Source organism: Mastigoproctus giganteus, chromosome 12 (assembly GCF_048544385.1).
Source record: "Mastigoproctus giganteus isolate SK-2022 chromosome 12, ASM4854438v1, whole genome shotgun sequence".
NCBI classification, from domain to species: Eukaryota; Metazoa; Arthropoda; class Arachnida; order Uropygi; family Thelyphonidae; genus Mastigoproctus; species Mastigoproctus giganteus.
This window is the reverse complement of record NC_143586.1, coordinates 32,248,068-32,261,942: the sequence shown is the minus strand read 5'-3', so window position 1 is coordinate 32,261,942 and position 13,875 is coordinate 32,248,068. Positions and strand designations below refer to the sequence as shown.

Sequence of the window (13,875 nt, the reverse complement as noted above, 5' to 3'; positions counted from 1 at the left end):
ACATTAGCATCTAAGGCTATAATGCAGCACTCTTTCGGTAGATACTAACCATGGCTGACCGTGAGCACCCCACCAACTGTGCCATTTCAGATATGCTCTGACCCAGTCATCTGGCCATTACAATTTGGCCTTTGTCAAACTCGCTTAAGTCTGCTACCTTTCCCATCTGGAGAAGAAGAGTAGCATTGATTAACGGAGCTCAGTATCAGGTGTTTTTTATACTGTGTCCCGACCTGCGCACATGCCGTAATTCACCTGCAGTTGCTTCAATTTGCATAACGACTCGCTGGTCAATATTTTGGCTCATCAGTGTAAATCTCACACAAATGGTTGAGTACTAACGGTTGGATTTACCGCTTTTTTAACAAGTAGATTCCAGAATAAAATGCCAAGTGATTAATTGTCTTTTAATTGGAAAATAACAACTTTTCCAATTTATTGGAAAAGTCACAAAGAAAATAAATACATCCATATTTATCAAAATTCAAAGATTCTATAGAAAACTTGAGATCAAACTTATACTGATTCTAAAGTACTGTTATTAAGGTAAATATCATAATGATTATGAAAAAAAGTGCTCAAAATCATCTCTTAATTTCAACTGTTATTTTCAATAATAGAATATAGCTGCTTTCTATTTCCTTGCATTTTTCATTAACCTTTTAATATTAATGTTCAAATTCTGATTAAAATCTCTTTCCTGGCATTTGCAAAATATACAAAACTTAATTTAGATACCTGTCAAATGTCAATGGACACAACTGGAACATATATTTCAGTATTTTCTGTGTTTGTCACTGACCGTTCATCTATTAATCTTATACAAAAGGAAAGAATTCATCCACGAGTTCTTCCAAAGACACTACAGTATTAGCATTTAGAAACAGCAAGTAATTTCATCAATTTCAATGAAAAAATAAGTTGCAAATACTTTTAATTAATAAATAAATTTCTTAGAATTAAAGTGTACTTTAATTCTATATGCTATATTTATATCCAGCTGTTAACACTTTTCTCTTACAATTTTTTCATTGTTCCATCTCATTTAATACAAGAGTGAAGGCACTTCATATGCAGCAATGTGTCAATGTGCTACACATCGAGAACCAGTGGAATAGATGGCATTTTTTGAAATGTTTCAATAATAGCTATGCTTCATGCAAAAACAAAGTTAATTTACCAATAATGGAAGATTAAGCCTTATTAGCAATAGTATTCACCATATAGTGCAAGGAAGCCACAGGCTTTTGCTGCACAGGCAAAAAAAAAAAACACCAAGTAGATATGAAAATACAAATTATATGCTTCCCTTCTCATACAGGTAACTATCTATTTGACCTCTGAATTTATTCAAACTGTCAGAGCCACAACTACCTGTGAAGGCAACTCGTTCCAGCAATCAATGACTCACTGGCTAAAATAAAACTTGCTACAATCTAATCTAAACCTGAACCCCTATAATTTGAATTTATGGTCCCTAGTTCTGAGTTCTTTATAACAGTGAAAATTCCACCTTCATTCATTTTACTAATCCTTCTAAGAGCCTTATAAATCTTAATCAGGCCACTTCTGAGCTGCCTGGTTGCCAAAATTTGTAATCCCACATAACTGGAGTCGTTCCTCGTACAGTTGTCGTTTTGCCAATTTCACCATTCGAGTTGCCCGTCTTTGGACCCTTTCAAGAAGCTCAATGTCTCTTTTTTTCAGATGAGGTCTCCATACTTGAACACAGTAGTCCAAATGTGGTCTTACAATTGCCTTATACAGTGGGATCATTACCTCGCTATCTCTACAGGATAACATTCGATAAATCATTGATAGGACACCATGAGCTTTCCGGGCTGCCCGTTTTTTACACTGTTCAGAAAACTTAATGTCTGCCTGTATTATAACTCCCCAATCTATTTCTTCCTCTACTGTTTTTAATTCAACTTTGTCAAGTTTATAATTTATTTTGGGTTGATATTCCCCAGGTGAAACCTTGCTTTTGCTGCATTAAAACATAGCTGCCACATCTCTGACCATTTTGAAGGGGCACTGACCATTAACGACTCTATACAGTCTTTATGTCGTCTGCAAATTCTGACATTGCACCTTCTATCCCTTCATTGATGTCATTTATGGAAATAAGAAACAACAGTGGTCCAAGAACCAATCCTTGAGGGACTCCACAACTAGCTTTTCATGCTGCTCACTGTATGGGTTGGAGCATTATCATGACAGAACATGGAAGGACCCAAAAATACAGAACTTGGTCACCACTGACATCCTGGACAATAATGTAGTACCTACAGAAATGTCCCAGGTATCAGTGTGACTCAGCTTTGATGATTTTAGTGCTATAATCAAGGATATAAAACTAAACCACGAGAAGCAGATCCATTCCACAAACTTACCTCCCCTGCACTTCTGTATGGGCACAATACACTGTAGTAAACGGTCCTTGAGGCTGTCACAGGCATTCTCTCAGGTATGTGGGCCGGGCTTGCTACCTTGGAATCTAAAATGCAGATGAAACTGATATTTGGGTGGCATTCAGGTCAAGTGGATCTAATTTAGGTGAAGTCCGGTTGGTCTGTAATAGCCAAATCCTCTGCTTGCAACCTTCATGATGGTGGGACTGTTAGTAACTGTGGATATAACCTCCATGTGAAAGTCCTGAAATACACCTACCATACTGGAGGTGACCACCCACAATGCATGGTGGAATACCACCCCTATGTGTTACCAGGCAATACAAGGTAGTAGATGACTCTCATCAGCCAATGCAATATCATCACTTTGCTTATTGGAGGCCTGAAGTGGTGGAACCCATATTTAGACTTCAGAGCAACACTAAAGCAACCCCATCCCCAATCTCTTTCATCATGCAGTACGGTTGATGTCTTTTGAGGTTATAATGGACACCATGGCGAGATCCAGTCTTACTTACATTTTGAGAGCACAGCTCTCAAACAGTATTCACAGACCAGTTGACAGATCCACTGGACAGAATATACTGGTAACTCTTTAAGAGGCTTCCGGATCAGCTAGTGTATAATCTTGCTGCCTCTATTCTGCCAGATAGTGACTGAAGGGAGTCCGAGTAGTGTGTATACAGAGGGCATTGTCGAGGTAACGTTATGTCAAAGAGCTGGGAATATTCTTAACACATGTATGCTATATAGGCAAAAATTTCATTACTTCATACATAGGGAGGCGATTATCCCCTTGTATAAGGTAATGGTCAGGCCTCAACTTGAGTACTATATACAGGTCTGGAGGCCTCATCTTAAGAAGGATGTAGAGCTACTGGAACAAGTATAGAGAAGGACAACAAGATTAGTGAATGGAACACAAGGTTGCTCTTACAAAGAAAGGCTTAAATTTTGCAAATTATAGTGTCTGGAGATAGGCACCTGCGAGGTGATTTGATTGAGGTGTATAAAGCCTTGAATGGCTTGAGCATGCTCAATGCTGATAGGATTCTTCCTCTTGCTCAGAATAATCACCTGAGAGGCTAACTTATATCGCAATAAAATAAAAATATTTATTAAAACTGTTTTATAATAATCTAAATTAGGCTGGTGGTTGATTGCTGGAACAAACTTCCATCTGTCGCTGTAGAAGTTGATAGCTTAAATAGATTCAAGGCAGAACTAGACAAACATTTGGAGCGAGTGGATGGGTGAAATGAGGAGAGTTGTGTTTTTTTTGGTATGCTATGTAAGCTTGCTTTCTTGCATCATGTGCCTTTACTAATGCTAAATTCTTCTGTTGCCTTTATCTTTCTCCCAACTCCACTAATCACTTAGAAATCTTTGACTTTCTCTCTTTGAAACTTGACTGTCTCCAGTCCCAATTTCTTAACAGTGAGGTAATTTTCTTTGGTGATTTTAATGTTAACAACTACAGTTGGCTTCCATTTTCTAGTCACACAGATTCACTGGTCAAGATGCTGAGTTTTGCAATTACTAATGACCTCACACAGATTGTTCATTTACCTACCAGATTACCAGACAATCCTTAGGCACCTCCATAGCCAGGTGGGAAGGAGCAGCAGTGTGTAGCACATGCTTCTTGATTAGACTGGGGTTCGAGCCTGTCACCACCAAATATGGAGGATGCGGAAAAGTCAGGGAATGACCACCGCATATTCCGGAGCAATATGGCCTTAGTTGCTAATGCTCCTAAAAACCAAATATAACTGACTAACCAGACAATCCTAATCATGCAGCCAACTGATCAAAATAATAGCCACACTTGATGAAACTAATAGAACAAATTTCTCACACAAACAATGCTTCTAAGTACAGGGCTGAGGTGAGTGGTTCTCTAGGCACCTCAGATCACAACTTGGTGACTGTCTCTTCTCCAATGGAGCTTCTCTCTTGTGGCCATTCCCAATCTCGTGTTGTTTGGCATTACAATAATGCACAATAGGATGATCTGCGAGATTTCTTTTCTTATTTTCCTTGGTCGGATTACTGTTTCAAAACTTCTGATGTCAATGTTTGCTCAGATCGTGTCAGTGAAATTATTCTTCTAGGAATGGAATTCTTTATTCCACACTCCTCTTTAAAATCTTATTCTTTATCTAAACTTTGGTTTTCCAATAAATGTGCTACGGCTGATCAAGATAAGAATGCTACAAATCGCAATTGGCTTGTATCCAAATATCCAGGTTCATTTCCTGCCTACACCAAACCTAGCAACAATTGTAATGCAGTTATTAATCAGTCCAACTTGATTTCGAATGGGCTAGGGGAAGAAAACTCACTTCAATCCAAATGGTAGTAGAGAATTCTGGCCTCCTGCCAAAGCACACAGCTTTTGCCCAACTCTATTCCCACCTCTGTCAAAACCAGATGGTTCTATTGCCATTTCAGCCAAAGATAAGGTTGACCTGCTAGCATCCCATGCATTCAATGCTCATTGTAGTCTTCTGTCAAAAGGATGTTAGAATGACTCTGAACAATCTTGATGCTAAGAAAGCTCCAGATCCTGATGGTATTTCTCCACTTGTTCTCAAAACCTGTGCTCCTAAACTCACTCCTGTTCTGTGTTGCCTTTTTCACTTCCAAAGGTGTTTTCCCTTCCACTTGAAAATTTACTCATATCCAGCCAGTTGCTAAAAAGGTTGACAAATCCGTCCCATCCAATTATCATCCCATTGAACTTACTTCTACTCTTACTAAAGTAATGGAGAAATTAATTAACTGCCAACTCTTAAACTATCTGAAATCTTCTATCTAATCATTGATGGCTAGTATGGATTCTGTCAGTGTCGATACACTGGTGATATTCTGGCTTATGTTACTTATCTATGGAGATATTCAATGGAAAAGTTCGGTGAAATTCAAGCAGTTGCTCTTCACAATTCAGAGGCTTTTGATCAAAAGTTGGAAACCATAAGAAGCTTCTTTCTTAAGGTTTCCCAATTTTTTTTTGTAATTGGATATCCAGTTCTCTCTGTCTCTCTCGCTCTAACTGCTCACTGCAGATGATGGTAGATGGCTGTCTTCTAACTTCTCCATTAATGCTGGTGTTCCCCAAGGTTCAATTCTTTCTCCCACTCTTTTCCTCTTGTATATTAATGACCTTCTTCCATTGACCGGAAATCCTATCCATAGTTTTGCTAATGATAGCACATTCCATTCCACCTTTAAGATTGTGCAGGGAAACCTTTCCCTGCACAAACAGCTTCAACTTCTCAAATATATACAACCAATTCCTTAAACGCTGATCTCTAGGTAATTTTCTAGTGGGGCAAAGATAACTTAGTTGATTTCAATCCTTCCAAAAAAACTCAGTCCTGTCTTATATCTCCCAAAAAGGATACTTTTGCTCCTATGCTTATTTTCAATTACACTCTGATTTCTAGGCAGGATCGTATATCAGCATTGGGAATTACCCTGACTTCTAATCTCTCTCTTGGCATAAGCACATTACAAATATTGCTTTCTTTGAATCTAAAAAAACTAGGTTTTCTCTTTCACTCTCTGCGTTATTTTTCTTCCAAACAGCTGTTCGCTCTTTACAAACCACAAATGCACTGTATTATGGAACATTGTTCCCATATCTGGGGTGGTGTCCCCAAAGCTTCTCTCAGGCTTCTAGATTCCATTCAAAAGAGGGCATTTAGGTTAACTAATGACTCATCTCTGGCAGAGTCTCTCCACTCTCTTCCTCATTTATTCATTCAACTTCCATTTTCTGGAACGACCTTCCTTCATACATATTTCCTGAAAATTGCAATCTACAGAATTTCAAGTCTAATTAGCATTAGAGAGGCATATGATACAAGAAAGCAAGCTTATGCAGCATCAGCCAAAAAAAAAAAAAAACACGCTTCCATTTCACCCCTCCATTCGTACCAAATACCTGTCCAGCTCAGCCTTACATTTATTTAGGCTATCAACTTCCACAACAAAGGATGGAAGTCTGTTCCACTAACCAACCAACTACCTGCTGGCTAAAGGCAAACTTCTGCACATATATCCTACATCTGTCTTTCCTCAATTTGAGTTTATGCCCTCTCAGGTGCTTATTCTGATCAAGAGAAAGAATTCCATCAGCATTGAGTATGCTCAAACCATTCAAGTCTTTATACACCTCAATCAGATCACCTCGCAGGTGCCTAGTCCCCAGAAACTGTAATTTGCAAAATTTAAGTCTTTCTTCATAAGAGCAACCCTTTGTTCCAATCACTAATCTTATTGCCTTTCTCTGTACTCGTTCCAACAGCTCTACATCCTTCTTAAAATGAGGCCTCCAGACCTGTATACAGTACTCAAGGTGTGGCCTGACCATTGCCTTATACAAGGGGATAATCACCTCCTTATCCCTGCTAAAAAAATTCCTGTATATCATTGACAAGACACTATGAGCTACTCTTTATTCCACACTCATCAGCTACTCTTGCAGAACGTCTGCACTGCTCAGAAAACTTCATATCTGCCTGCACAATTACCCCCAGATCCTTTTCGTTCTCTACCACTGTCAGTGTAGTACCACTGAGTTGATACGTCACTCTGGGGTTACTGCTTCCCATATGTAGTAGTTTATATTTGTCATTGTTAAACTTCATTTGCTACCTCTAGGCCCATCTGCTCAACTTTTCTAGATCCTGTTGCAGCAGCATACTGTCATTAGTGACCTTAGCAACCCTGCCAACCTTCGTATCGTCTGCAAACTTGGACATTAAGCTTGATATACCATCATCAATATCATTTATAAATACAGAAAACAACATTGGACCTAACACTGAACCCTTGCTGCTCAGTTGTTGTTGTTGTTGTTTTGGTTTTTAGGAGCATTAGCAACTAAGGCCATATTGCTCTGGGATATGCGATGGTCATTCCCTGACCTTTCCGCATGCTCTGTATTTGGTGGTGATGGGCTCGAACCTCGGTCTAACCTAGAAGCGTGTGCTACGCACTGCTGCTTCTTCCAACCTGGCTATGGAGCGCCTTTGCTGCTGAGGGACTCCACTAATAACATTAGTCCACGATGAGCAGTGTCCATTGATTACCACTGTCTTCTCCCACTCAACCATCCCTTTATCCATAGCAGCAATTTGCCTCCACTGCCACACTGTCCCAATTTGTTCAGCAGTCTTCCATGTGCAGCAGTATCAAAATCCTTTCTAAGATCCACATATATGATATCAAAGTTATTCCTTGCATCCAGTTCCTTTGTGACCACATCATAGTATCCAATCAAATTGGTCAGGCAAGAAATTCCCTTAACAAAACCATGCTGTGTCCGAGCTATATCTGAAGTCTTGTATAGATGATCCTGCAGTGCTTCTTTACCCAGTGCCTCCATTAATTTTCCTGGAACAGAAGTTAAACTAACAGGTCTATAATTACTTGTGTTGCCCTTTGATCCTCCTTTGTGAATTGGGATCACATCTGCACATCTCCAGTCTATTGGTACCTTCCCCTAAGCAAACCCTTATGGCTAAGGGTTTGCTTACTTCCTTTGCTGCCTCCTTTAATATAAGGATAGATCCCGTCCACCCCAGGTGCCTTTTTTTATGTTTATCTTCAACAATTTCTCCTCCACTTTCCTCTCAGTTATTACAAAATCATCAAGCTCACTGCCAGAATTTAACTCACCTCTGGCATTCCTCTCCCTGAATAACTCCTCATGGGTGAATATAGATGCAAAATACTCATTTAGTTTGTTAGCCACCTGAGCAGGATCAACAGTTGAACCATCAATATCCAGTGGACCAGTCTGATTCATCCCTTTCCATCTAGAGTTTATATAGGTAAAGAACTCTTTTCTGTTTTTTTTTGCATCCTTTTCCCAGGATTTCTCATAATCTGCCTTTGCCTGCCTAATCTCCTTTGTGACTTGATTACAGACCAGCTTATATCTATCATAAGCTTCAATGTCACCCATTAATTTATATGTATCCCATGCATTTTTCTTCTCTGCCATATGTCTCATTAGTTCATCTGAATCCACCTAGGCCTAAACCTTGAGCAATATTTCTTAGTTGGTATGTAAAGCCTAGTAGCTTCCATGATTAATTCTTTAAATGCTTCCCATTTTGAATTTGCTGTTGGTAACATCATCAGTTGGTCCCACCGTATAGAATTTAAATACTGTCTGAGACCAGTGTAGTCTCCTTTAAGAAAGCAAAACCCCTTCCCTTTACCACTGATGGTAGTTACCTCTGAGTAAATACCACTTCAGCACATTGTGATCACTGCCACCTAGTGGTTCCTTTATCTGCAGATTCTTAATGCATGAAGAATCACTACTGATAATCAAATCAAGAGTATTACTCCCTCTAGATGCCTCCCGTACATGCTGCTGTTATGTGGGCGAGACAAAACGACGGCTCAAGGATCGTCTGGGGGAGCATGCAAATGCTATAAAAACCGCTGATTACAATAAATCTGCTGTGGCCGAACATTTTTGGGAGAAGCAGCATCAAATTTCCCCAGAGGATGCGGTTATCATGGATCGAGCGCATGGGTTCTGGAACCGTAAATGGCTCGAGAGCCTACGAATCTGTTCATCCGACCACAATATTATGAATAGGGACAGAGGTATGCGTATGCATCCTCTGTTTGAAACTATTATCCTAAGTACGGATGAACGGTTTTGCTTAACACGTTCCCGAGCTATTTCCGCTTCCAGTTCAGACCATGCGCCGACTGCACCACGTGTATAGGTACCGTGAGCCTGTTATATATGGACGTGCTGCAGGAAGTTTTGTTACTGCTGAGGAAGGGAGCGCAAGCTTCCGAAAGCTCCAGAGATTTTTATCGTTTTTATCGCTTTTAATCCGGTTTATTTTAGTGTATTTTATCTCAAGGATTTTATCACAGTTTTAATGTTTTTACATGTATATTTAATATAATAGCAGTTTTTTGTAAATATTTATTTTATTTTAATATGTAAATAAATATTCTAGTTACAGTAAATGCTTATTCTTATGGTTGGTGTGAGCTGATTTAATACTAAAAAAATGGGAGTATACATTAGTTCATTATTTTACGTTTCAGACAAACTGGGATATTGCTCTTCAGTATGTGACTATATTTCCTGAATGCTATCCATCCAAAACTTATTCTTCTCTTGACTTCCAGCCATTTATCATTATTACAGCTAATAACTTGTCCCAGATAAGTATATGACTCCATCTTTTCAATTACTGCTCCTTCAATCATTATTTCCCTTTCTGTGGCATACTTGTTCATCATTACTTTTGTTTTAGTCATATTCATCTTTAGTCCAAAATCCTTACTAACTGTGCATAACTGATTAAGATTTTCCTCTAATTCTTTAGGATCATGGCTTATGACCACAATGTCATCTGCAAATTGTAAATGGTTTAGGTACTCTCCGTTCACATTGACTCCTTTCTGCGACCAGTCTAATCTTCTGAAAGCTTCCTCAAGGGCAGCAGTAAACAGCTTCGGAGATATTGTGTCTCCTTGTCGAATTCCTTTCTCGATTTTAAATTGCCTACTGTCTTTGTCTAGTCTAATAAAGGAGGTAGCACTCTCATATATTTTCTTCAAAATCATAATATATGGGGTATCTATGCCGTGTCTTTCCAGTGCCCTAAACATTGCCTTATGTTGTATGGAGTCAAATGCCTTTTCATAATCCACAAATGCCAGGCATAATGGTGTTTTATATTCATTTGCTTTCTCCATTAGCTGTGATATTACGTGAAGTTGATCCATAGTTGAGAATCCTGTCCTAAAGCCAGCTTACTCTTTCGGTTGATTCTCATCAAGTATTCTTTCTAATCTGTTAGTAATGACCCTTGTGAACAACTTGTAGATGTGGGATAACAAGCTAATTTGTCTATAATTTCCAATTTCTGATTTATCTCCTTTCTTATGCAGCAAAACTATAATTGCATTATTCCACTGCTTAAGCGTCACACCTTTTCTAATGCACTTTGTGAAGAGCCTTGCCAGTTTTTGTGTTATGTCTCTTCCTCCCAATTTTAACAACTCTACAGTAACTTCATCTTCCCCCGGGGCTTTCTGATTCTTCATTTTCTTCAATGCATGTTCTACCTCATCAGGAAGAATATCGGGTATGTCGTATGTGTTGCTACTTTGCAATCCATCTTCCCCACTGCTGGCATCATTCCCTCGCTCCTTTATAATTCTCTATAGTAGTCTTCTGCTATTTGAATTATGCCTTCTCTGCTGTTTATAAGTACACCATCGCTATTCTTCAGTTTCAGTATCATTTGTCTTTCTGTATTACTGCTCATGGCTGCTGATTTAAATCCTTTGTTTTCCCTTAATGCTTGTTCTACTTTTCTTGTGTTAAATCTTCTTATGTCCTCTCTGAGTCTCTTTCTAATGGCTTTGCATAACTCAGTATACTCAATTTTCTCCCTGTCAGTGTTTTTCTTGCTCTTCATTTGTCGTCTTCGGTTCATCATGACAAGTGTTTCTTGACTATTTTTTTCTTCTTTGGATTTCTGTTTCCCTATAGGTTTCTTGGGCTTTATCACTTTCAGAAAGTTGTAATATTCCTCGTCGATATCTTGGTCCTGAGCAGTCTGCAGAAGCTCAAACTTGTTCTTAAGTTCCAGTACATACTGCTTTTTCTTCTCTTCTGTTATCTCAAAGACCTTTGTATTATTTACTCGAGTCAGTTTTTTCGTTTCCTTTCCTACATCTATATCAAGTGTACATCTTATCATTCTGTGATCACTTTCAACATTTACCTTATTCAGGACGGTAACATCATTCACAATATATCTTCTGTTAGTGAGGATGAAGTCGATTTCATTAGTAGTTAATCCATTTGGACTCTTCCATGTCCACTTTCTGTTCATCCTTTTCTTGAAAAAAAAAAAGTGTTCATTACTGACAGCCCTTGAGATTCTGCAAATTCCACAAGCCTTTCACCTCTTTCACCAATTCCAAAATTTCCTATAGTTTCCCTTTCTGCGCTGTTTTGTCTTTTTCTAACATTAGCATTGAAGTCCCCCATAATAATAGTGTAGTGGGTTTTCTGCTCATTCTTAGCTACCCTAACACAACCCATGTGTTTACTTGTACTGCAATGACTCCCAGCAGTCTCTGAAATACCCTGCATCTTGTTTTCCAGGCTGCTGCTCATTCCAATAGAAGCAGTGCAAGAATCACTTTCACCTCTGCCAGTGGCTACTGTTAATCTATTAGTCCTTGTATCCCCCAAGCTAGCAGTTTTCCGACATACATGTCAACAATATCTTCTTTCATCCTCTCAATCTTCAGCTCATGCACGTTACTAAATACTATAGGTTCTGATACCTCTTGTGCTTGGGGTTTACATAAAAAAAAAAAAAAGAATGTTCCCTAGGTATTCTCTCTGTTGACACTTGACCATCTGACCTGAAAACTGAAATGTGCCTTGTTACTCAATAAGACCTGTTTCTCCTGTTCCATAGTCCATGAATGATGGGCTATACTTTACTGCAAATGACATCTAGCATTTGTTTCTACAATGTGGACTTGTGTGCACTAGCTTTGCCATAAAAATCCATGATGGCAGCAAGACTTCATATTACATCTGTAGTCCATAGGAAGCTGCAAGGCATGGATTTTCATGGATGCAATTTTCTAAGAACACTGCTTGGTTTGCTATAACCACTTTCTTCGGAGATCTGAAATTCCTATCCACTGGATTTTTTTGGCTTACCTGACCATTTTTACATATTTGTTTTGCCCTCGTTTTTCCATCTTTTCACTATCAGCAATGGTGGACTTTCTGAAGTTCATATTATGTAGCTGTCATACAGAATAGCAACATTCTGATATGGCATCCAACCTGACTCCTTTAAATCTCCTTTTTAAACTCTCTAATCGCCTTGCTGTGGCTCATTCTGCTCGTTTGTGATATTTCTACTATTGTCTGCACACTTTTAGACCTGTCCTGCTTTCGCATATCTTCTTTTCATCATTCAATACACTGAGAGGGATGTTCAAATACTTTAGTCGGATAATGTATGATGTCAGTTGTTTCTTAAACCATTTTATTGCTTCATTGCTGTAATTTATCAGACTAATCAGGCAACATCTTCCCTTCACAAACTCATACTGCAATTCCTTTAGGATTTCATTCTTATCAATACAGTCCCGTATTGTATCCTCAACCACAGACTCCATCATCTTACTAGATATAAGTCAGCCTCACTAGCCTATCATTTCCAATAACCTCTAGGTTCTAGAATGCAAGGTGCACTGAGGGCCTGATATCAAAAGCATGAGGTAGGTATTACTGGCTGTCAAAATAAGAAAATTACATGCCATATATGTAACCAATGCTGTAACGTTAAAAGTCAAATATGAAATGTGTTGCACAACAGTGGCAAAAAAGGATATTAATTTGGAAAAATTAAGAATTTGGCTAGAAGATGAGGCAGGATAGCACGTGTTCAAGGAGAAACCAGTTCAAGGAGAAAAACCCTGGGTGAAGAAGGAAGTGAAGAAGAAAAAAGAACAAGAATAATATAAAATTAAATTACAGGAATCCAAAACTTCCCTTAATACTTCAATTAAATCTGATAATTCTAATATGTATTTGAAAATATTTCTGTGCTTTAAGAAAAATGTTAATGAAACAACAATATAATTGGATCTATTTCAATAACCTAATTTTTAAATTTTCCAGTTTCTTCAAAACAGAAAATAAAACAGAAAATAATAAAATTGGAGAGAGAGACCATCTACATACATGATTAAATTTGTAGTTATTGCATTTAACACATTAATTAAAATTTGCTACTTAAAAAAATAAATCATTATTCTTGTTCTATTTGATTTCAAATTTTTTATATTCAATTTTGTTTTAAATATAAATATTTTCATAAAAGTTTTTCTTTTTTATTTTGTCATGCGTCCTAATACTATCTAAGTTAATATATATTGTTGGATTGTGAAATAATTTTCTCGTTTTCATAAACAAATTTGCTCATGAAAACAAGAGAAAAAAAAAAAAAAAAATTGCTTGTTTCATGATTTCTTGAAAATATTTACTTATCATTATCTTCTACAATTTGCACTATCCCCTTTTCCTACTAGTCTGAATTACTGAGGTTTTAGTATATACAGCAAGTCATTGCAAAATTATATATTACCTTCCTTCCTGAGGCTACATATTATTTCTTCCTTGAGATCTAACTGCTCACTTAACCGAGAAGCTGCATCTAATGCTACCGATGTTTCATTCAACTGGAACTAAATTTAAAAAAATACAAAACTTTCTATAATATTACATAATATAGAAACTTTAGGAAAAGAATCTGGTGATTTGGAAAAAAAATCATCTATATATTTGGGTTAGATGCTTAAAGAAATTCTGCTTCCACTACATTACCCTGTTGCTTCTTTATTATTTTCATTTTATCCTTTACTT

General features: G+C 37.8%; 1 protein-coding gene across 1 annotated transcript in view; it reads right to left on the bottom strand.

The window, feature by feature from the left end:
- The window catches only part of LOC150076856 (uncharacterized), a 227,007-nt gene that overhangs the window by 39,220 nt on the left and 173,912 nt on the right, over positions 1–13,875 (bottom strand). Inside the window, exon 18 of the mRNA XM_090385702.1 lies at positions 13,598–13,697. Coding sequence (XP_090241828.1) covers positions 13,598–13,697 — 100 coding nt within the window. The remainder of the gene's footprint in view (positions 1–13,597; positions 13,698–13,875) is intronic.